Source organism: Colius striatus, chromosome 4, assembly GCF_028858725.1.
Source record: "Colius striatus isolate bColStr4 chromosome 4, bColStr4.1.hap1, whole genome shotgun sequence".
NCBI lineage: Eukaryota > Metazoa > Chordata > Aves > Coliiformes > Coliidae > Colius > Colius striatus.
This window is the reverse complement of record NC_084762.1, coordinates 80,732,491-80,759,176: the sequence shown is the minus strand read 5'-3', so window position 1 is coordinate 80,759,176 and position 26,686 is coordinate 80,732,491. Positions and strand designations below refer to the sequence as shown.

The 26,686-nt window shown below is 33.4% G+C and overlaps 1 protein-coding gene across 3 annotated transcripts in view; it reads left to right on the top strand.

Annotated features, from left to right (window-relative positions):
• CSMD3 (CUB and Sushi multiple domains 3) overlaps positions 1-26,686 on the top strand; it is a 611,954-nt gene that overhangs the window by 376,327 nt on the left and 208,941 nt on the right. For all 3 annotated transcript variants that reach the window (XM_061994596.1, XM_061994595.1, XM_061994594.1), the window contains 4 exons: positions 338-526; positions 9,844-9,960; positions 16,209-16,424; positions 17,011-17,199. In XM_061994596.1, the coding sequence (XP_061850580.1) occupies positions 338-526; positions 9,844-9,960; positions 16,209-16,424; positions 17,011-17,199 (711 nt within the window). The remainder of the gene's footprint in view (positions 1-337; positions 527-9,843; positions 9,961-16,208; positions 16,425-17,010; positions 17,200-26,686) is intronic.

Below are 26,686 nucleotides of genomic sequence, written 5' to 3'. Positions count from 1 at the left end.
TCAAAGCATTTTAACGTCAGCAACCACTTTATGTTGTACTTCAGCAAAATTGCTTTATGTTCCTGAAACAGGATAAAACTAAATATCCTGTAAATTATGTGATTTTCTTTTTTCTGCAACAGTGGCAGGATGCAATTCATTATCCATAACATGTTATAATGGTAATACAGAGAAATGTAGTGCTAGGATAATTCACTGAAAAGATGTGATAATAAAGCCTTCACCCCTATTCACAGTACAGTGAATTGCTACTTAAATTAGCTACAGAAAAACCCCTATGATTTGTTTATTTAACTATTTTCTTCTCTTCCCCCCCCCCCTTTTTTTTAAAATGTAGGTGTAACTGTTAATACTTACTCCTGCTTGGATCCTGGTATACCAGTTCACGGACGTCGTTATGGACATGACTTCTCTATAGGTTCCACTGTCTCATTTAGTTGTGATTCAGGTTATAGACTGAGCCATGAGGAGCCTTTGCTATGTGAAAAAAACCATTGGTGGAGCCACCCACTCCCAACTTGTGATGGTAAGAATGAATCGATAAAATGCAAAATACCTTAAAATGTACACATTTAGTTAGATTTTGATTAGTCAAAATAAGTTTCAGTTTCTCCAGTTTCATGTTGGTTACTGTCACCACGTTCCTAGCTTGTTAACAGGCATCTTTCAATCACTGTTTGAATTAATTAACCATCTGATGATTAATGACCCTAATATGACTGTTAAACCAGAAAAAAATGACATCAAGTAACTTGTCATAAATTTTGGAGTCTCCACCATATAATTTAAAACTCCCGATTGAAAATTTATCTAATAGTTTCAGCCCTCTCATGTTTGTTGATTTTCTTTTTTTTTTCACAGTGTTATTGTCATGGTTTAACCTTGTTTAGGTGCCAGATGCCTACCAAGTCATCTCCCCCACCTAAACTGGACAGGAGAGAGAGAAATATAATAAAAAGCTCGTGAGTCAAGATAAAGACAAGGAGATCACTCAGCAATTAGCATGATGGACAAAACAGACTCAGCTTGGGAAGAAAAGGCTTGATTTATTAACAAACAATCAAAACACAGTAGGGAAATGAGAAGTAAAAACGGAACCCTAGAACACCTCTCCCCACACCTTCCTTCTTCTTGAGTTTCTAACTCCACCCCACCAGCAGTGCAGGGGGACAGAGAACATGGTGTATGGTCAGTTTATAACACATGGTCTTTGCCATTGATTTCTCCCAGGGGAAAGCCTCCTCACACTTTACACTGCTACAGTGTAGGGTCCCTCCCATGGGAGATAGCTGTCCATGAACTTCTCCAATGGGTCCTTCGCTACAGTTCTTCATAAACTACTCGACTGTGGTTCTCATCCCCAGGTGCAATTCTTCACAGCAGCCTCAGTGTGGGAGTCATCCACAGGGGAAATAGACCTTCAGGAATTAACTCCTCCAGCATGAGTCCCCCACAGGGTCACAATTCCTGCTATCAATCCTGGTCTGGTGTAGACTCCTCTCTCACCAGGTTCCCAGGTCCTGCCAGGAGCCTGCTCCATCACAGGCACTTCCCATGGAGTTGTGGTCTCCTTTGGCCATCTACCTACTCTGGCATGGGGTCCTACATGAGATGCGGATGAATCTCTGTTCCACCATAGATGCCCATGGGATGCAGGGGGACAGCTGCCTCACCATGGTCTTCACCACAGTTCACAGGGGAATCTCTCTTCCAATGCCTGTGCACCTCCTCACCCTCCTCAACCACTGACATTGGTGTCTGTGGAGATGTTTTCCTGTTCGCATATTCTCACTCCCTTCTACTGCTTAGCAACTGTGCAGCAACTTCCTCCCCTTCCCAAATACATTATTTACAGAGGCATTATGTCCATTGCTAATTGACTTGGCCTTGGTCAACGCTGGGTGCATCTCACAGCTGACTGGTACTCGCCTTATCAAGAAACTTCTAGCAGCTATTTTTTGAGCTGCTAAATGCACATCTGGGCATATAGTATATTTTTCTTGCCTCAGGACACCCAATTAGAAAGAAGAAGCTGAATTTGAAAGCCTACCAAATCATGTGTGATTAGCCATATGGAAATATATTTATTTTCAATTTATTTATTTATTTTTAAAACGATGGGAATTTTTTTGGCCTTCAGCTTATTTAGACAGCTTTGAATTTTGCGTTGCAATAGGCAGAACATGTCAGTATATGATGGTACTTGAAATTTGTTGTTGTAGAAAGGGGAGTGAATAATCACTTTCCTGAAAATGGCACTCTCTAGGTTCAGCAAACCCAGTTCCTAAAGATTTTGGATTATCAGTCAAATTCTCAGAATGAAAAATTGCAGATTTCCACAGTTCACAGTCAAGGTATTTGGCTGAATGGGCCATAAATGTGTTCTTACAGTGATAGGCTCTAGATGGTACGTATATAAAACAGTGTTAACATACTCTATATGAATACTGGGCTCTGCTGTGAAATAAACTTACATATTGTGATAAATTTCTTCCTCAAGATGCTGAACTAGCATGCAATTCATTAAGTTAATGAGATATTTTTTTCTCCAGAGCACATTGCTAGATGGCAATTGTCCATTGAATAAATATGCTCTAAAGGCAGGATTGAGTACATTTATTCTAGTAAATTTAATCAATTCATGGTTGAAATCATTTTAATTTCATTGCTGAATTTCTTCTCTGGTGGAATGTTTTTAAATAGGATCCAGAGTTTTGGACCCTAGGGAAAAAAGAGCATTTGCTAAATGGACTGTTCTTTGCATAAACTACAAGTATGGGTTTGTATAAACAGTGCTACTGATAAATGCATTGGTTGCTGTTCCTGCTCATTCAATTCAGAAACTCTGATATTTTGTGAGGAGCAGAGCTCTTTCTTGATTGCTCATTTTCGTAATTATATCACACAGTGCTATGTAGACAGACCATGGTAATTGTGTAGGCTAGTCATGACAATTCATGAATGTGTTTTGGAGATGGGTATAGAAAAGGAAAAAAGTTAGATTTTTTACAACTGGTTCATCTCAAAGTAGAAGATCTTGTTGACCAAAATTCTCTTCTTTGAAGGAGTGTAAATTATTTTTTTCATGAGATGTTTGGATGTTAGACAGATAAACATCACAAAAAGCTTATAGGGAAAGTCACGCTCTTTTATCTATGGGAACATATAGGCAATACTGAGAATGATAGTTTGAAAATGAACATGCAAATCATTTCCTTCTCTAAAGACTGGTCAGAGGGGGTAACGATGACACAAGAGCTGTATAATTAGTTAATATTTAAATAATTGATATACAGGAAGCAATTAACAGGTCATTTCCCTAGTTTTCTGTGTATCTGTGTAGATCAGTGCGCACGCTATTCTCAGTGCATGTATGCATTCTGTGTGTGTGTGCATACTCAAACACGGTTTCATACATGCAGAAGTATAGCAAAACTGTTTAGAAAAAAAAAAAACAAAACAGCACTCTCTGACCTGTTATGGTAATAGAATCTATTTCTACTCTTTTTAGAGTCCTAGAAAAGTTATAGCTGAAAGGAATCTCAGAATGTCACCTAGTTCAAAACCATACCTCAAAAAACAGATTGCTCAGGAACCTACACAACTGTTTTGTCTCCAAGAAGGGACATTTCATTTGTTGCATCTGTTACCTCTCATCCTTTCACTGTAGTAAAAGCTGCTTGAATTCATATAATATTTGAATTGTTTTACAGATTGAGAGAATAAGACTACATTAAAAGGAGTTATAAAACCCTAAAATTAAAACTTCTTCAAAGAATAAAAAGTAGAACCTATGATCTTTATAAAATCCTATCTCTTCTCAAGAAATGAATTTGTTTCTAAACTATTAGGAAGATACTGTTAAAAATTCTTCAGTGTTGTTAAGTGTGACCAATTTCTGGATGTCTGTCTTGGTGAAAAACATATTTCTTTTCAAAAGAATTAGAACTGATCAAGGCCTAGACTTTTGCCTTTTTTTTCCCCCTTCTTTGGTTCACAGTAAACAGTTTTTTTTATCTGCACATAACAGACAAAGCCAGTTGATTTTGGTGTGTTGGGTTGACCTTGGCTGGATGCCAGTTGCCCACCAAGCTGTTCCATTATTTGCTTTCTCAGCAGTACAGAGAGGGGAAAAAACCTTTGTGAGTGGAGATAAAGCCAGTTTAAAAAAGCATCAGCAAAGGTCATGTGCGCAAAAGCAAAAGGAAATAGAGGTGTAATTCTCTTTTTCTCATCAGCAGGTGATGTCCAGCCCCTTTGTAGGTTGCAGGGCATCACTACACATAGTGGTTTATCTGGAAGGCAAGCTTAAGTCACAAATGCCCTCCCTTCCCCCTCTTCTCCCTGAGCTTTTATTAATGTGCAGATGTTGTATAGTGTGGAATATCACTTTTGTCAGTTTGAGTCTACATCCTCTGCTAGGACCTTACCCATTCTCAGCCTGCTGATGAAAATGGGTGAAGGTGGGTGAGAGACAGCCTCAATGTTATGTGAGCAGTAGCCAAAATACTTGCGTGTTGTCAGCCTACCAATAGAAAGCACAGCAATATGAGGGCTGTAATGGAAAATTATCTCAGTCAGACCCAATCCATTTAATTATTTTAAAATAGTTCACAGTAACTTATTTTTAAAGAGTTTGAACATTGTATTTTGCTTTTAAGTTTTGAATACATGTGAATTCATGTAGAAGTTAAATACCTAATTAAGAGCATACAGTACTTTTTAATGATAAATAATACATAGCAAGAAAATGTTCAAGCATGACAGAAAACATTTCAAGATTATATTGAAAACACCTATATATCCAAAGTAATAAGTAAATATGAGTTGTGTAGTAGCATGAGGAAAATATCCAGAAAATATGGTGTTTCTGTTAAGACATTTTTAAGCTAAACCAAACACTTTTAATAAAATACAAATGTTAAAAAACCTGCTGCAAATATTCAGTGTGGTGAATGCCAGGAGTGGAGATGGATAGCATGTCTTATTCTGGTTTAGATTTAAATAAGAAGGTAAAAATAAAAGTTTATCTTTTGAGTAATATAGGCTACACTAGTTTCTATTAAGTTAGTCTTAACTATAATATGACTCAAGCCCAATGTTTCTTTCTGGAAGCTAATTATAATAATTTATGTCTATATTGTGATTTACTTACTACATGACTGCATCCTATTTTAGGATACATTATTATCTTCTGTATTTAGGGAAGACAGATGCTGAATTTTCTTGAACTATGAAGAACGGTGTACGATCCTAATTCACTGTTATTTCCCTTGCTTTTTTACACAATAAATGATTTTTTTTTAGTTGAAGAAGAATTAAGTAAATTAATGTGCATTTCTATACGTTCATTCTTGTATTTAGATTTATATATTCACAAAAACATCTATGGATAAACAGGCTTACCCTTCCCCTCTGTCGTTCTTTCTGAACTAGCATATATTATTAGTCTTTCTCAGAGATGCTTCAAACAATTTCCAAAACTAAACGTTATTACTAATCAATGTTTTCTCTGCTCATCACCTTGGATACAAATACTCAAGACCTGCCTGGACATGTTCCTATGTGACCTGATCTAGGTGACCCTGCTTCTGCAGGGGGGGTGGACTAGATGATATCTAAAAGTCCCTTCCAACCCTACCATTTTATGATTCTATGATATGACTAAGTATGTCCTCTAGATAGTTTTCTGTTCTTGGGTATGATGACTCTCTTCTTCCAACATCTAGCTTTTGCAATAACTTCATATTATTACTACATGCTTCATAATTCTGAAACTGACTTGTGTTACACTAAAATAAATTAGTTCTACATAGACAGTAAACCTTGGATGCCAGAGAATATAGTTAATGCTTGTTGATTTTTAATAGCAAAATTTAAGAGATAAGAGGCTTTTCTGTGAACAAGTGTTGAGCTAGTTATACAAGCTGACCTCTACAGTAAAATAAAAGTCTGTTAAAAACAGAACAGAAGACACACAGAAAAAAAATGGAAAAATCTATCTATGAACAAAAATGCTTCAACGTAATATGATTTTTGCTAGTAATATATTTGTGCAGCACAGATGCTATTACAAGACAGGTAAATATTTGAAATTGGTAGTGCAATAGTCATACAGATAGAGAATGTATCTTACAGAACTAGATTAAGAAAACATCTTATTTAACTGATTCAGAGTTACTAATGTGCTTTGCCATCCTTCCAAAATAAGTCCCCAAGAGGGAAAATAACATGTTGAGAAATTAGAAGAAGAAATAAGTGGGTGAAAATGACCGTAAATATATCTATGCTAGAAATTGAGACTATTTCTGGTATTGGAAGATTGATTTTCTACAACAGTTTTCTATTAGCATGAAATATTGTCTGAAATGGAACTTGATAATTATATGAATGACAGAAACAGTGCTTTCATTTCAACTGTTTGAGTAGTTCAGAGATGAAATGTGGTCTGTATGTCACCTACTAAGACCCTTACAAAATCACCTGAATAAAGATTCTAAAATTGTTTGCACCAGAAATTATTTTCAAATTATATGGGGCCATTTTATAAGATAGATTTGCTTACTATCACTCTTATTTATGACTGACCATGCTTCACAGCAAAATGAATGAAGTTACGATCATTTACAACAAAAGAAAGTGTAATTAATGAACTCAACACTCTTAAGACCTAAACAACTGGCTTAGTCACTGAACTATGGTATTACATTTTAATCTTAATTGACAATTATGCAAACTTTGCTTCTTAAATTGTAGCATTATATCTGATTAGCACAGTGCTATCGGAGTACATTATACTATAGCACCAGATTCCTATCTGTGTTTCATAATATCATTTCTATATTTTGCTTTCTTTATTTTGTATTCTTTTTATTTTTTGTTATTTTATTTCTCATTATTCTGAAAACATAGTGAATAAGGGAAAACATAATTAGGCATGTCTTGATTCATCTTCTCTGCTTGCCTAACAAATACGTTAATTAGTGCATTAGCAACACAATATTCCATTTTCCACGTTCGAACATCCAGATAGTGCTTCAGTTATTTGCTTATGTGTTTGTTCTACTTTTGGTCTCTCCTAGCCTCCATCTCTGTGTAATCTGATAAAATGGAAAAGAGGTTTCTTTTAGAATCTGGAGCAATGCGTAGAGTTTTATCTTTTGCTGATTTTGTTTTCATGTGTTTCTGTTTTCCTTTGCACTCTGACAAAATGTCAGATATTAGTAGTGGTATTATATTCTTGGGCTGTTTGCCATCTTGTCAGAACTGCTACACATTTTATATTTCATATCTGTCAACTTGGCTTTGTTTTGTAAAATGGTGGTCTCTTGATGTCTTTTTTTTGCCATCTGCTAGCCTTCATAGAGCTATACTGAGTGCCTGATGGCATGCCATAGATGTTTTTTCATTACTTGCATTTCTGAAATGTTTTGAAAGCAGCCACTGTAAAATACGTTATTTGTTTGGGCTGTTTCCTGTGATTGTAAAAGGTGGTTTCATTTTCTTGTTTAATAGAGCTGACCTAAGGCATCGACAAAGTAGAAAGTTACCATCACAACATCCAGTAACATGCTGTCATAACCCTGATTCTGTTTTACTAATGTCTAAAGATGACAATATCAGTTGATAAGTGGGCAGTGGTTACCTTCATTGTTTCTTCATTAGAGAAGTAAGAAAGAAAATTAGTATGCTGGGAGGTTGTTCTCCGGTGGCAGCAATTATGAGATTGCACAGTTACAATCCTAGCGTTTTATATTTCAGCCCATACTACTGGCTGTACAAAATTCCAGCTTAGTAGCTGTATGTCCAAAAAGGTGAGAAAGTTGGCAGGAGAAATAGAACACGAAAAGAAATCATGAGTCTACCCAGATAAATAGTCATGTTTAAAACAGAAATGTCATTAGTTAAAACAATGAAACAAGTTTAGCTAAGCAATATAGAGTGATCTTCATCCTAAGATATAGCATGAAGTTCCATTTCAGCTTTATAAGAGAACTGTAATTAAACATATTCCTATTTTTAGTCAGTGCTCTAAAGATGACGATGGCATGAAATGCGCTAACCTTGTTATGAAAAATTACTGACCTTTACGAAAATATTTCGCAGTGCTACTTTTGTCTGAAACATGTATTTATTCCCTTGACACAAATATCTGCTTAGGTATAGGGTAAAACAGACAGTATATTCTGGTTATTCTCTCAATTAACTGTATGGCTTGTCCTCAGATCAGTTTTGAATGTACTTCTATACCCAGAAATAATTCTCAACTAAATAACATTAATAGCAAAAGCAAAGATATGTCTAACTTTCCTGATTTACCTTATTAATAGCAGAATTTGTCATAAGTAGAATAAATATCAAGATATAGTAGAAGAAAATAGCATGATGTACAAATTACTCACACCATCTTTCTCCTGAAGAATTGTTAAGATGTTGTTTGAATGCTGTTCATATACTGAGAGGCCAAACTTCTCCATACTGATGAGTGAGATGTTGGTAGCTGCTACTGACATTGCAGAAGGAATAGAGAAAGTTAAACCATCTAGTGAGGCAGCTTCTCTCACTAAGAGGCTGAGGTTACTCCTCCAGACTGTGATCCCACTCCTTCCCTCACCCTCACTGGTGTGGCAGCAGTCTGAGAAGCACAGACAGGAGCAATAGGTGAGCAACAGCTAATACAACAAAGCAAAGAGATAGTTGTATTGACTGGAATTGCAGATAAGTAAATGCCACGTGCCTGTCTCCCAAACTACTTTTCAACATATTTAGTGTCTGATACAGAGAAAGCATTCTTAAAACAGGGAGTGCTGAATACTGGCTCAGGTTAAGGTATGGGCTTAGAGTAACTATCGTGTACACCAATAAAAATTCTGAAAGAAGAGTGATTGAGAGCTTGCCTACCTAAGACTGAAAAGGAAGGGTGTGTATTTATTGCTTTAGAAGAGCTGCTCCTGTGAAGAAATGCAATCAAATTTCCTATACAGTCTATGTTGACTTAAATTTGGTGGTAATAACATAGTTTACTGGATTTTGATATCCTGGAACATTTCTACAAAATAAACACTAAGTAGAAATATTCATTTTGTAATGTATACCCTTCTGAGATAATCCATATTTGAAGAACTATAAGCTTGATACTGAATTTAAATCACTGTTATTGATAATTCTAGGGTATAAGGGCCTCTTTATTACTAAAAATTACTCAATATTTCAAAAGCTCTGGAACGGAAAAATCACCATTAAAATGTAATGATGAATTGTAAAGTTATTTATTCCAATTTTGTAATGATTTAATATATGTATTTTGAATTTATTCAAGCCATAGTTTAACTTTTATATTGTTCAATTGCTGATTACTTTTACAAAGTCATTATTGATACTATAGAAAGATATTCTTAAATTGACAATTGTCATTATCACTTGCATTATAGATATAGATGCATATCCAATAATTAGAAGCAATAAACCATATCATACTTTCCTGCAATATCGTTTTCCAACAGTAACTCTTTACTGGTGAGATTCAGTCTACACTATTTTAACTCTCCAGCCTTAGATTATGACTGAAGTGATTCTGTTTGCATATTCTTCTGCCTTCATCTTGCTGCTGGACTTAAAACTTCCATAGTCCCAAGAACTGTGAAAAAACACCTCAGAAAAATTACTTTTCATTTCCTTAGGATTTATTAAAATGTATGTTAGTTATTCAGTGCTTATATTTCTTTTCAAATTGTGGAAAAATAGATTTCTAAAAGTTGTTAATATTTTCTCTCAATTGTATTTTCTCTCAATTTTAAGTTTTATAATGAATTACTTTATTATTATTTCCCTTGTTATTTCTAGCTTTATGTGGTGGAGACGTTAGAGGGCCTAGTGGAACAATTTTATCCCCTGGTTATCCTGATCTGTATCCAAATTCACTGAATTGTACATGGACTGTGGACGTTACACACGGAAAAGGTAAACAGATGATTTTGGTTTTCCACCTATTTTTTTTAAAATATGTGTTCAGTATTCTATGCTACACACATAGTTCTAGGTTAGCAGCAATCAACTAGATCTTTCCCATGGGCTGTAGCTCCTCTCAAACTGCTCCATATGAGTGCCTTCTGTGGGCTACAGTCTTTCACAAAGCAATTGATCCATCATGAGCTTCCCACAGAGTTACAGACTTCTTTGGGCACTTCTACCTGCTCTGGCATGGGGTCCTCCATGAACTTCTGGCAGATTTTGGCTCAACCATTGCCCTTCATGGGTTTCAGTGGGACAGCCTTCCCTCTCACCATGGGATGCAGAGAAGTCTCTGCTCCATCATACCTCTTCCTCCTTTATTAACTTCGGAGTTGTTTCTCTCCTACCTCACTTCCTCTTCCCACTGCAGATTTCCCCTTCCTAAATAGTTATCACAAAAACACCTGACTGGCCTGGCCTTGGCCAGACATAGGTCTGACTTGTAGCAGGAGGATCTTTGAGCAGCTTCTTAAAAGGGCCACCACTGCATCATTTCCCCTTCTACCAAAAAACTCAGCCACAGGAAAACCTGTACAATAAATAATCTAATTTAGAAATAAATGTACAGAGAAAAAAAATAATCATACCTTATAAGAGAACATGTAGAGATTAGAAGGAATTATGTAATCATAGTAAGAGTTATTTCAAAGAAATATAAGCTACGTAGGAGAGGTTAGAAAATGCTTAGGACACAAATTTCCTTGCACTATTGTATCTAGATTAGCAACAATCAGCTAGGTCCTTCCCATAGGCTGTCACTCCCCTCAAAGTGCTCCAGCGTGGGTCTCTTCTGTGGGCTAGTCTAAGGCAAAAGGTGTTGATATTTTATTTTAAATATGGGACTGCATAGTACTCTTGCACTTTGTGTGGAAATAGCTAGAGAAATATAAGAATCTAATGTTAAGAGAAGGAGAGAAACAGTGATAAGTGTCATAAGAGAAAGGGAATATAAATAGGGTGTGATAAGAACACAAAAGGATTGCATCTGTAACACTGTAAAAGAAGTGAAAGGGAGAAGAAGGAAGGCAAATTAAATTCTAAATTTAATCAGTTTTCTCTGTGAGGGCATGAAAAACATGGTAAAATATACTATTGCTATATTCCTCTAAGAAGGAGTTACTGATAGCATGAAAATAAGATGTTCCCCGCAGAGAATCATGCTGATCTGTGATCCCCTTGTTCTGTTTTGTACAAATAGTGCAATAGTTCCTCATCTAGATATTGAATCACTCTGACTGGGTGTCCTGTTCAAAACTCCTTTAAGTGTTACAGTGGCAGAGTGCATCTCTCAAAATTATTGCTCTAGCTATTCTTCGGTCCCTTTTTACTACCAAATGAAAATCCACAGTGAAAAGGCATTCTGACATTACTGAGCCTACCTCAGATGCTACATTTGCGTTTATTACCTCTAGGTAAGATATCTGGCTTTTATAGTTGCAAGAATATAAGGTACTTTGCATCTTTTGCAAGAAGAAGATAATGCATGTGGGAAGAAAGTAACTGTTTTTCTGGATAAGCAGGATTGATAGAAAGTTTAAGAGAACTGTTAGTCCTGGAGTCATTTAGTTTGGAGCCTAACTGAAAAATGATTGGATAACCAACCAGAGCTTTCTAATCTGGGCATTAAACAAAGATGGATGAAAGTTTAGCTTCATGGAGTAATATGTGACAGAATATGATGTAAATGCTACAATAAACATGAGCCCAGATTAAGCTATATTTTTTTAATGATTCTTGAAAGACATCTTAATAACACTTCCATTTTTTCATGAATTAAGAATGAGATTATGGGGGAAAGTACTTTGAAAACTATTTCTTTATGGAAGATGAAGTAGATTTTTTTGTGATTTATCTTTTTTCTTGAACCTTCATCTAAGGTTAGGGTAAATAAAACCTCAAATTTTCAATGTGATTATGTTTTATGTGAGGCTATTGAAAAAACACCATATATAGTGAGACTCTTCAGGAAACAAATATACAGAAATGGGAATATGCAGGGAGAGTAATAGCACAATAATATGTGCTTTTAGAAGCATACATACATTGAGATACATATATATATATACACATACATATATTAATACAAGCATATTCTTGTTTTGACAAGAAGATTCATATGTTATGGAACTGTTATTGAAAGAAAACATACTATTAAATACTAATGCCGTATTGTAATTTGACTTGGACCTTTTGATTCATGCTGCTTAAAGATCTGGAAACTACTGAAGAGTGAGGATTTGCTGAAATAGAAAAAGGAAATAGGAAATAGAAAATATTATGTGAACTTCTCGTATTTTGTTCTTGTTGGCAAAAAGGTATTACTTCTTTAACTCTTCTTGTAATATTGCATGAGGAAGATAGGTCTCCTTTTATGACAGTAAGTCACAGGCTTACTTAATTTAACTTTAAACTTCTAACAGTAAAGTTCTGTGTCTGAGTAAGCTAGTTCATTAGGCCATTTCTGCATTTAATGGACAAACACATATATTTTCAGGATATGGATCATCTCACCCTGAAAAAGTATCTAAAGTAGATGGAATGAACCATCCTCTGAAGGTGCCTGTTTATGTCTGTCATCTAATGTCCAAGAAGTTTATATAGTCCCCAGATGAATTGTCAATGAGGAAACTAAGTTTTAGATAGCTACCATTGGGAAAATTAATCCCACACAAATGAATGAGTTAAAGTGAGGGACAAAAACCTTGTTCTGTAAATCTCATATTCTACTCTATTTCATGTTTAATATAATTTCAACTTCAGAATCTCAAGGAGTGTTTTCTTCTAGTCATTAGCTAATGGTATGATTTCTCAAAAATAATTAACATTAACCGTCTAAAATAACATAATCTACATGATAAGTATACATGTTTTAATTTTACTGTTCAAATATATCTAAACTTCTCGAATTCTGAAATGATTTTTCATGGTCCAGAATTATGATTCTTTAATGTCCATTGAAACATTATAGGATTTTTTTTTTAATTTATTAACTAGGGAATCAAACTTGCATTTTAGATATAGTTAATATGTCTATTAATTAGTCTCACTCATGAGGAGAAAAATAAGCATATATCATGACAATAAATGCTGTGTTCTATCTATTGTTAGCAGACAATTCAATATATGGTGAAGAGAAATTTCTGGAATATCAAGGATATATTTTAAATTATTTACTTATTAGTAAATTAACAGTTAGAACTATTAATTTACCCATCCCCTAACCGCTTGGATTGTAATATTGAGAAATGACATTATAATGATATGTCTTCCTATCTTCATTTCAGATTTTAAATATTCCTCTTATAAAGAAAGGGACATGTGGGACAAAATGAGAAGGAATCTACCTGAGTATATCTTTTAAAATTCTTCTCTGGAGAAGACACAATCTGTCACACAGCATATATTAATGGCATTAGAATATTTTCTGAAGAGAACTAAATTGTTCTGCTACTGCTGGGGTGTACCTTGGGGTTTTGCTTAGAAATGTCATTGCAATCTGGAAAATTGATTGAAACATTCCCTTGAATGTTTGGCATTTGAGCAATACTCAGTGCAGATCAGCCACGTTTCACAGGAATTCCACTTTTTCGAGTTACTACCATAAATTTTTTGTGGGCATTTATTTTGTCATTGCACCATATATGCATACATAAAAAGAGACAAAATTAATTTGAAATGCAAAAAATGAAACAAATACTGCCTAAATTTAAACCATGTTTTGTCAATATCACATTTTTCTATTAACAGCTCTCCTTTCATGTCAGATCAACACTCTTTTGTGTAAAACTATAATAAAAAATTGAACCACTTAAGAGTTCATCAATCCCACAGCTACATTTATATGCATTAGCTCAAAAGATATGTAATCTAACCTTGATTCCAAAAATCAATGTGTGATTTTTGCCAATTTTTTGTTACATAATCTAGGAGAATAAATAGAATGCTCAAAGCAGATGAATGGCTTTGCTCACACAATTATTAAAGATTTTTAAAATCCAGAATAGATTTCTTGGATTATGTAGTTTTATGCTATGCATCAAACACAATCCCATCCTGTAATTTGTATATCAGTGCTACTAAGTAAGGGTGTGTTTACCTGGATTTGTAAGCTAAAGCAAGTCAGGGTGGGAATGTGGAGCTATAAGAAGTATAAGGAAGTATCTACTTGAAAATGCTGAAGAGTTCTGTAGTCTCTTTAAAGGGAAGCACAATCTAGAGGTCTCTAAGATCCAAGGGATTTTTCGTATTGCTCTCATTTGTGTGTCCAGCTGATAGCAAGACTAAGAATGTATTTCAAAGGTGACAATATGTACATATGCATATATGATTGGTTAAACAAGCTTGACAAGAACAGAAACAGTTATCTTTAGGGCACACACAGAAACACCTACAGCACTCAAACAGATATGAACACTGTAGACAGTCTCACACATGCATATAAATGTACTCCCGCAACCTTCCAAGTCCTGGCCCAGGAGCTGGCCTCAAATCACACTCCATCCAGGTGCTGTGACAGCCATTTTTCCCATTGTTGACCCCTGACCTCATTTACTCACCAGGCAGTCCATACTAATGTTCACTACTGGTCACACGATCTCACACTCTGGACAGAGGACATACTTACACATTAAATAGTCATGAACAGAGTTTAAAAATAATAAGGGACGTGTCTTTGTAACTGAGCATCCCACAAAAACTTTTATTGTCTCAAAATGCCATTTAAAAATATCATTTCAAGTTTTACATAATGTTACAAACTTCCTCAAATACTCTGTAGTAAATTTCTAATTTCTATGAGACTCAATCTTCTTCCTCCCTTCTAATCAGATACTAAATTCTGTTCTGACTGCTACAAGATTACAGTGACAGACTTAATGGCCCATCAGTCAGGAACTTAAGAGTTTGTGTCTTTGTTAGTATCTCCACTAAATCCTACACGTTAAAGCTTATCTATATGTATCTATAATTTTCTACTTCCTTCATTTCTTGTCTTTACTTTCTATACTGGAAGGTCTTTGACTAAGTATCCTCATAAACCAAATGTCATTACCTTTAAGGTACCCTTAAAAGCTGTATTTACTAGATGTGATTGAGTTGTATTAACATAAATATCTAATGCTATTTGAGATAATCTCAGAGATCCAATGTATTGTAAAAATACTACAGAATAATTGTACTGAGAGCTTCTAAATCTCCATGCAAAGACTAGAAAAGATAACCTCCAATATCTAAAGACACATGAGGTTCCTATGTTTAGACAACTGAAATAAGCCCATTATATCTGGATTCAGTCTTGAATTTTGTTACTCTGGGAATTTCTTGGGGGAGGCAGGCGGCAGGAGAAGTAGAAAGGGATAGCAGTTGTTTGTATTTTGATTAAATTATGTCTACTATTAAAAATCTGACATCTATGCAAGTATCCGAAGATCATTAATCTTCATATACCAAGTTAATCTTTAATCACATTGTTTAATGACTTATATGTTAATAGTAAAAATGCTGTTATACTAGAGGACTCAATAATCATGCTACCTATTGTCTTCTGTTTCTTTTTCTTTACTTTTCTATACATTCTGCCTAAAGACCATGATCTAAGTCTTAGCTACAGAAATTCAGAAAATGCCTATCTTGACCCTATCTGTTTATCACTGTTGTATTCCAGGATATATCTTACTTTCTAGATATGTACTACATTTCTTATGATATGCAGGAAAGCATAATGTTGGCATATGCTATATCTTACTAAGAGACCTCTCTTTTTGTGGGAGGAATTGCTGCTGTTACTGTATATACCATTAGAATGTAATATGTTTCATAGCCTTTCTTAACACTGCTGCTATACAGGACTACTGGTGACTGTACGAAGACAGGATAACCTTTCCCTTTCTGAAATAATTTTGTATTTTGCAGAATTTTGACCATACATAATGAGTCATTAGATTGGATTTTACATAAAAATGCAAGCAAGCATCCATATTTTGCAACTAATGGCAAAAGGGAAAGGTAGTGTCAAAACAAAAAGACCTACTGTAAAGATATTTTAATATTAAAATCGGGAAATATATTAATTTTTAGAAAATTATTATCTCATTTTCTCAACCATGATTTATAATGAAATACGTTAGTTTAATCCTTGCCTTAATTACATTGATGGTAACGGTGGAATATGTAGATCTAATTCTACTTTTTTCTAATAGGAGTACAGTTCACCTTCTATACCTTTCATTTGGAGGATCATCATGACTACTTACTAATAACAGAGAATGGCAGTTTCACACAGCCATTAGCACGTCTTACTGGTTCAGAGCTTCCTTCACCAATCAATGCTGGTCTCTATGGAAATTTCAGGGCTCAGTTGCGCTTTATTTCAGATTTTTCAATATCATACGAAGGATTTAATATTTCTTTCTCTGGTAAGGAAATACCTGTTATACTTGACTTCTGAAAAAGATTTTTTCGATATTTTACATAAAAATAAAGTTTATAATTGTAGTGATTTTGATGAATACATACATTGAATCATAAAATTATATAAGTTATTTCCTAAGTACAATGATTTCAAAGCAAGCAAACCTTTGTGCCTCTATAGAGACATTTCTGCTTCATGATAATTAAGATGGCAGTAAACTGTAAGACATGTTATTGAGCAAGGTAAGAAAACATAACAAGCCCAAGTGTCAACTATTTAATCTTTTATGTTATGCCAGTTTTTTCATTTGTTTTATGTACTTGGGACATTTATGGCTCTTGCAAGAGTGATAAAACTTCTTGTTATACATCTTTAAAATATTGTGAATGTATTAATCTTACTTTTTAATGTAGTATAATTTCCAATTTAGCATTCACACATTCATTTTGTTTCTAAATCTGAAATCTGTATTCATAGTCACGTGGAAATATACACAAATTACTAGACTGGAAGATTCCAAATATATATGATAGAAAACATGTTCTCACTCATACATTCTGAGTGTATCTCACTCATACTCTTGTTTTCAGAGTATAACCTCGAACCTTGTGAAGATCCTGGGATCCCACAATTTGGTAACAGAATGGGATTTAATTTTGGAGTGGGAGATATTCTGACATTCTCTTGTTCATCTGGATATCGATTAGAAGGAGCTTCAGAGATTGTTTGTCTTGGTGGTGGCCGACGAGTATGGAGTGCACCTCTGCCAAGGTGTGTGGGTACGTGGTCAGCTGCTTTCATTTGCTTGTACGTGTAGTCATTGTCCATGGATTTGCAGATTTATGGCATGAAAAAGCATGGTAATACACCTCTTAGTGTTTAATGTACTCTCATACTCTTCATATCTGCTTAGTTTTTTTTTTTTTGATCTTTTCTTAATATATTTAGTATTAGAACTTTCAGTGGACTTCATAGTCTGTACTTGAAAGCGTTTAAAATTAAGGGCACAATGCTTACTCTTCTTATTTTGATTAATAGTTTAGGAAAACTGAGTATAAATTTAAATCAGTGTTTATCAGTTCAGATGCCTGGTAATTGACTCATTTTGTCAATGCAAGCTTCCAAGTGATACCTTTATTATAAAATTGTGTAAAAGTAGTTACAACATTTAGATCAGAGTAATTTCATAAACTAGGTCCATGTACAGTAGTGCAGTCAGCACGGGCTTCCTGTGTAGATTAGAGAACCATATCCTCAAAATATCCTCAGAACATCCTCAGAACAATTGTTCTGCTTTTAAAATTGTAGCTGTGATAACTGAGAGGAAATGCACACTGATTTCTAACTATCCACTCACTGTAGGGATAGCTTACATATGCAGCTTTGACTAGAAGCTTAACAGCTGATGACTGTGAGGAGTTCTTCCTAAATGTCTTGATTTATAGTTCTGTTGAAAACTGTTAAAACAACATTTTAGTTATTTAAGAATACATTATATAGGGAAAGGTCTATATATTAAAATATCTGTCACTGTGCATTTGAAATATTTTGTTTTTTCGTACAAAATTATATGATAGTAAACCACAAGTTTCTGTCAGAATCTGATTATATAATAAGCACTGATTGATTATGTGCTTATTCTTATCCACTGTTACTGTATCATGCTTGTAGTGCCTAAACTATTCCACTGTTCCTATGCTTACCTTGGTATAGCAAAAGTTCTGAGTTTGACATATGCATAAGTGACATTTATATGTATATCAACATAGATGGTTTAGAATCTGAGTTGGTGTAATGAATGAATAAAAGTTATTTTTTGTGTTGAGGTTGAATTCTTAAACATAAGAAAAATAAGGAATGCATAGACAGTTATGAAGACAGGTTAAATTTCACTAATACATTTCTGAGAATGTTACTATACTGAAAATAGGTAAATTATCAATAAAGAAGAACTTAAAAAGAAGCATAAATGAAAAAAAATTGCTTTTTAGTATTTATTACATTTGCGTGTTTAGGAAGGAAAACAAAACAAAACAAAACAAAAAACCTGCAACAGAAGAAGTAAATTATTTTCCAGTTAATCTATCTTCTCCTTATCTTTGAAAATGTAAATAATTTCTACTTGAATAACTTAATCAGCCATTCCCTTCCCCAAAATATTAGCCCTTTGTCAATTTTGTGCTTAGTTTATCTGTCAAAATGATAATATTCAAACAACTGGAAGGCAAAAATTCCTGCTTACCACTTTTATTAAAATCAGAAGTTTACATATTGTTACTATTGCTCATGTTTGGCATTTTCTGCCAAAGCTTATCATGAACTTTAATGCTTCTGATATAATTTACACTTTTGCTTACACACAACCTTAACACTTCCAGGACTGGATGCATTTAGCAGTGTAGACATAGATAATGTGATGAAAGTGATTCATTTGCATATGATAAAAATGCTTCCATTACATGATGGCCATAGTTTTTCTAGTCACACAATGGAAAATAGTGTTTGCAGCTTTCAAAAAGAGCATGGGAACAAATAGGGTGTCAGAAAAACTGATATTATTTATGACCAGTTCCTACTTCACACATTCCTGATTTTTAAGACTAAGAAGCACAGAGATTAAGACCAATAAAAATGAATTTTTATAGTAGTGTTTATATTTCATTCAGTGACTGCAAATGGACTTTACAGTATGTTGGGCTACCAGTAGTCCTGAAAAATAAAAATTTTTAAAATAAAGGAATTATTAATATTTTGTGAAAATTCCTTAAATAGGAAGAGACTAAATATAATAGATTAAGTTAGTGTTTTACACTAACTTGTTTATTTCCAATACTTTAAATGTAGTGTCCTTGGGGTTATCATATCCCTTAGATTCCTGTCATGCATTTAAATAAAATAATTCTCATTTTGGCAATACATATTTATAGGTTTAAGTATTTATTCTCTATTGTGATTATACATACCTGTTATTTTATTTCCCTGAATATTTAACAAGATCTGTAGCTTATTGATTTCTTTTAGAATGAAATTTAATAGATTCCACCAGAAGTTTAATGCAAAACTGAAATAATGTGTTTGAAACTTCAATTTACAGGCAAAAAATAAAAATAATATGATATTTATGCCAATATTCCTAGTCTATGAAATAGTAATTTCAGATTCTCAATGAATCATCACATGTCTTTGCTGTATTTTTGGTGCCACATAGTGAATCAAAAGAACAAAAATGATCACAGAATAAAATAATTCCAGAATGGTAGGTGTTAGAAGGGACCTTGAGAGATCATTTAGTCTGACCCCCTGCAGAAGATGATTCAACTCGGTTAGATTATACAGGAACTCCAGATGGGTTTTGAAAAACTCCAGAGAAGGAACCTCCACAACCTCTCTGGACAGCCTGTGTCAGGGCTCTCTCACCCTCAAAATAAAGAAATTTTTCCTTAAGTCGAACTTCCTGTCTTCCAACTTGTGTCTGTTACCCCTTGTCCTGTCAATGGGCACTACAGAAAAGATTCACCCTATCCTCTTGAAACTCACTCTTTAGGTAATCATAAGTACTGATGAGGTCCCCATTCAGTCTTCTCCAGGCTAAACAGCCCTAGATCTCATTTATTGTAAGAGAAATGTTCCAGTTCCCTAATCCTCTTGGTGTCTCTCCACTGAACTCTCTCCAGGAGTTCTGTATCACTTTTGGAATATGGAGCCCAGAACTGGACACAGGACTCCAGATGTGGCCTTACCAGGGCCGGGGAGAGGGGGAGCAGAAGCTACCTTGACCTGCTGCCCACACTCTTCTTAATGCACTGCAGGACACCACTGTCATTCTTGACCATGAGGGCACACCATCTGCTCATGTTTAATTTGTTGTCCATCAGAACTCCCAAGTCCAAGACCAGTGACAAGACCAGCAATAGAAGGCATATTGGCCAAATATGAAATAGATCTGCTCAATATGGTGCAGAGATTCTTGAAAATTTATATGTGCATGAGATTTGCAGTAGACTGAGAATGTAATGAGAATGATAATGGCCAATGAAAGGTCTCAACTACTACTCACAATGTCAACAGTTGAAAATTCCCTGTGTTATTACTCCCTGATATCAGAACATGGCTTTATTTCCTTTACAAACTGAGGAAATAAAAGATTGTGTACTCTTTATTCATTTGACTATTAGGAAAACATCACAAGAACATAGCTCTGACATATTTTAACTGACTAAAACTTTAGGTAAGTTATTGCTCTTCTCATCTTCCTCTTTTGCCCTGGATAGGCATGCCCAGGGTTAACCCATCAGTTAAGCAGTCTTCTTTATGGGTCAGAATTTCATGTCACCAGTCACCTAATGATCTATGTTCCATAAAGATAAATAAGAAATTGTTTTTTACATGAAAATTACAGAGAATTAATGGATAAAGAACTAACTTTTTCAATAAAATTTAAGAAACTTTTAGGTGAGAATTTATGAATTTGTTATGATATTGAGGAAACATATGTAAGAAGAAAAAAGTGTGTTAACATACATGCTAAAAATTGGTCATATGATTAATGTTTAATTTTTTTAATTAGTTTTGTCTTGCTTTAATATATTTGTTATTGATCTGAAAGTGAACTCTATGATGGCAATTAATTAGAATTGTTACAACCAGAAGATAACTTTGAAGAATCTGAGACATAAAAAGCTAGATGAATGAACAGATAAACTGAATGATAAAAAAAATATAAAGTTGACTATGCCATGATGGGGAAAAAAACCAAAAAGAATCATTGCAGTTATACTTCTCAAGAATCTTAAATTAATGGAATTAAAAAATTTATTTAAGAATCATTGAAAGGAAACAATCAAACAAACAAACAAAGTAATTTATATACAAGATTGGAGACTTTTTACAGTAACTTCATCAAAAAGATTTCCAAATCTATCAGAATACAGTGGAGCTGGCAGAAGTTCAGAGAAAGTGTAGGAATAAAGATAATGAGCTTGTACATAATTTAATATGAAAGAGATGTACTTAACTGTAGTAAATGGCAAAACTAAACTATCTCAAGAAATTAAATTATCTTTTCCATTAATGTAAGAAAAAGAGACGTTCAGCTTACTTTGAACTTCAACAAGGATAGCAAAAATATTTCTTTCTTTTTTTTCAATTTCAAATAATAGATTCTTTAAAGAATACTTCACATGTGAATACTTGTTCAGTTTTAGCTTTTTCTAGAAGAAAAGTCTAAGCTCTGGATAGTCCTAAGTAATAAACATTTTCAACACTATATTAGGGACATATCTCCAGGTTGTGATACAGAGGACAGCAATCATCTTGTGAATATACAGTTTTGTTAGGGTTGGAGTGCTGCTGAACTGGTTAAGGTGCAATCACATTCCAGATGTTTCTGCTTAGTGCTTTATATTTTTTGATGCCATGTTAGCATACAGTATGCCAGTTTGAATTTCCTGATACCTGTGTTATAGACAAGATCAAATAAGAGCAATTATTGTTGCTTTAAAGCAAAACCGGTGAAATAGATACAATTTATACATATCTGATAATCAAAACCCTGAATGAAAATTATTAAAATTTGTAAGGATATGGTCATTCCTTAGTTTCACACTAAGGAATAGTGTGAAATAAATGCTGATTTTTTGGAATTACCTCCGTTTCTAATGAAGTGTAGAAAGTTGTCTCATGCTAGGATTTCTCAGGTCTTTTATTCTCTCTGCCTTCCATTTTCTTCTTTTTTTTTCTTTCTTCCCTTATAAGGCTACACAATAGCCAAAATACATTTCATTATAACTCTTATGCCAAAATTTACAACTTCTGATTGTTTCTATCTCTGCATAAAAAAAAAAAAAAATAGTCTAGTCTCTTCCTATCTTCCTATCTGTGTAGGGCCTTTTCCATTGCCTTTCTCAGTGACATACGATTTCTTTCCAGTCTGAGAAACCTTAGCTGGGAGACACTGACTTTAATATCTTGTTTCCCTGTGCTCTTATGCTACTTCTATTTATATTTCTCATTATAATATTTTGTAACTATTTTTCCAAGTATATCCTAAATAGTGTCTGATGTTCTGGCCATATAGATTTTCAAGGAACTATACCCTGTAAAATTATGCAAAGCATACAAACAAACATTAAAAATCTATAGACAAATCCAGTGGTTTATGTCATGTTTATGCACAATTTTCAGTATGCACTGAAATGTTGTAAATGAATCTTTGCTGGTGAAGATTTTTGCTAAGGTGATAGCATTTTTTCTGTTTACTGATGTAGATTTTTTGCCAAGCCTGACTTAACGTGCATTTCAAGGGATACCTAGGGAGTGAAAAATAGAAATGTCTGAAAGGCCTTACTGTATGAGATAAAAAATATTGAACAGAAAAGTATTGAACTAAGGAGTAATTATGTGACCAATGAAGTGAAGATTTTACCACAGGTGTGTCTTCAGTAATTGCAAAGTTCTTTAGCAGAAGAGCCATTAACTGCCCTCTGCACATCTTACTCTATGTCATCATTAGGGTCTTGTTCATAATTTTATCCATTTCTGTGTATACATAAAATTAAAGACAAAGGTTTGTTTTAATATTCTAGGTTTGAAAAAGATGTCCTTTTCCTAATTTTAGCTGATTTTTTTTTTGATATGTGGAATGTTTTGGCAGCATGAAATCTCAGTTTAAGGACTTCAATATTCACTTGTGTCAGTGATTTCTCTCCGAACAAATTAATCCCAATTTTTTAGTCATAAGTAAATTCATTCCTGTAAATATTTCTCCTGTAATTTCTGACTAGGTTGTATTTTTTTATTTTCTTCAGGGACAGGAAATCCTGAACGAAACAAAGGACATCCATTTAAGAGTCATCATTTGTTAGTATAGTGGCATTATATTGTGATAAGCACTTTCTTAACATTTATTATGCATTTAAATATTTTACATAAAGTTTTAACTTTTCCTTTTCATTGTGTGGAAATTTTAACTAAGTTCCAACAGTTCTCAGGTTTTTTTATGTTCTTTCTTGTAATTTTTGTGTTTTGAGGTTTTGTCTGATTGGTTGGACCTTTTAATGAAAACACTATAGTTAGGTTCAAGGCAGATTGTGCACATTGATTGCTTAGATTCTCCTAATACATTGGTTGCTTAAATTCTCCAAATACAGAATATGTATTTGTTAAGACATTTTACCTTGTTAGTACTAATGTAAAAACTCATTTGTCATGCTATTTCTTCATCCTTTTATGGCTGATTGTAGTTCAGATGCATATTTTTTAAAGTATATGAGACTCATCCCTGTTCCTGTCAGCTAGAGCTATTAGCTACAAAAAAATGACAGTAATAATACAAATAATTGTTTCTAACAATGATTTATTTTGTATTTGGCCATTTTAGAAGAAACATCAACTTGCTGTAAAACTGTGTGCAGGTCTTAAATACAGGATCTTCCCAAATCTGACACCAATGTCTTTCATTATAACATAAGCAATACAGTCAGATAACAGCCAACAAAACATGTGTAAAGTATATTGAAAGCAAATTTGTTACACAGCCAGCCACATGCATCTTTTGATGTTCAGCTCAACTCTGATGTAGATGCAGGTACTGTAGATACATAATATGAAATCTCAGTTATTAATTTTTGGCTCTATGAAAGGAAATCTGTTCCTTCACAACAATAGAAAATAAAAATAAACCCACAATTCCTGGCTTCAAAATTTAGGTTATTCAGGGAAAGAATGCTTCAGACATCATAAGGGACAACTTCATTCTTTCAAGATTGTCTACTTAGCCTCTGTTTTATTGTCTTGTTTTGACAAAAGTCTATTTTCCTGTGTATGTCTATCCTCAGTTGAAGATGTAGAACTTCTGAAGAAATAGTTTATTGAGCACTGAATTTAGGTACACTTACTGAAGTAACTGTTGATTTGCAGTATTCTACTACTGTTGGTTAAAGACAAAACCCTTTTTTGAATGCTTGTACTTACTTTCCCAGTCAAACTGTGCAATGTGCTTAGTTTCCTAACCAAGAGATAACGTATCTTCAAACTATAGAACTGCTATTTATAGCTCTAGCTTCAGATTGGCTTGAAGAAAACAATGGCTAAATTTCAATCTGTAGCAGAATGTCACACTTTTTTTGTTTCATAATTATTTATGATGAGCATTTCATCAGCTGAATTGTAAGAACCGTTGCAAAATTCTTCTCATAGAGAATGTGTTATTAAAAAACCCATTCATTGAATAACTGTTTTCAAATGCTTAAATTAACCAAATAGATGCATTTCATTCCTTAGTTAAAATAATAATGGCATTTTACATGATTACAGAATTTAAATACAGTAATAAACAATACTTTAAACTCATCTATTTTATTACAGAACTGTGCATTGAACATTTCACATTATGCATTCACAACCAAAAGCATAGAAATAATTTATTAGAAATAACTTATTATTTTGGTATTTTCCTTTCATTATTTTTCTTTGATATTTTGTTTGTTTTCCTTTCTAAAATTGAAATGATTCTATATTACTGTTAAAGTCCAGAAGCAATGATTTGTTTCAATGTTAGTATTCCATCCCAGTTTGCCTCTTCAGTCTCTTTTTTTTTTAGTTTAAATCACTGTAATGCCTGTTAATTTTTTTTTTCAAACATTTTAAACAGAGTATATGTTTAATATTTGTACTCCAAGCTTAAGAACTCAGTTAACATTTTTTTCCAGACATTTTTTTTACTCAGCAGTTAACTGCACCTGTAAGTATTGTAGTTGTTTAAAACTCTAAATTAAGAGAAGAACTATCAGATTGATAAATACTATGACACAAAAATTTACTTATTTTTAAGAGAAAACATGGCATGGTTCTCAGATATTAGTTAAAAATATCCTCCCAGTTGTCTTTCTGCTGTGTTCAGACTTTTTAAAATTGCTCTGAATTATAGTTCTGACAAAAACAGTGTTGAGTCAACTTAATACCATAACTACCTTGTACTTTTAACTTTTTTGTCTCTCTGGAATGGGAAAAGATATTCCACAAACTTGAAATTACATTCATCTTACTCCTGTGTGTTGTAATTCAAACTGACCTATGCATCTTTAGAGTAGCAAATAACCATTTCTTTGAGAATGAAATAAAAGGATAGACATGATCCCATGTATTAGAAGATTTTTCTCTTCTGCCCAGATTATGTGTATACAACTAGTCTAAGACAAAGTGATGACACTCAAATTATTTGAGTATTTATTCAGTGTCACAGTTGAATTAAACATAGCTATCAATCATTTCTTCTCCTTTGGTCTGTGTCTGATTTAGCTTTCCTCATGATGTTTTAGCTGTGTATAGAATTAATTAATTAATGGAATTTTGTCCTTTAATGTGCAAATGTCATATACATTTCCATATCTTGGATTTCGCTCAAGTCTTGTGAGGGAAATATAATAATGTTAATAAACAATAATAGCTCTTATAATAGATACCACAGATTGTTTAAACACCTTTTCAAACCTTCAAAAATACCACATAGATTTGCACAATACAATTTCTTATTCTGATAAATTATAAGTCAATGAATTTCCTACATTAAAATAACTGGTGTGCATTCTCATTAGACTGGGTAAAATAAATGGCAAGAATATTGAAGTGATCCTGAAAACAAAAGTAAACCAGAGAATTTAGTATTACAATTAAATACATAAATTTTTAAAAGGCAGTATCTGTTAACAAGAGAGGAAGTACTCTTGCTCTTGGACTATAAAGACCTCATACCAAGACCAAATGAAAAGGAAAGGGAAGAATTTTAGTAGTTTGTCGAGTTAATTTAAAATACTTGATACCTCAATTTTAAAAATGTTTTCATTCAAATAGTCCAAAATATAATACTAAATTAAAGTTAATTATTCATTTCAACTGTAGCATTACCAGAAGTTTTTATGTTTTCAGGTGGTTTTGTGATGAAATTTGATTACTAAAGTATAATTAAAATACAATATTTTCATATTTTTATTTTTAACTGTTAAAACTCCCATCTCTTCTGGGAAGTTATTATATTTCTACTTATACATATATATATATTTATTGTTTAGCTGGTATCTATAGCATAAGTCTTTATACTATAATTTATATCATTGACTACATTTTTTATTTTCATAAATTAATACTAGAGAATACTTCATTAATCTGTGTGAAAATGTGTATATCTGCATGTATGTCTATTTATACACCTGATGTATATATAAATATGTACAGATACAAACTTCTAGGGTATTTTACATTAATTTTCAA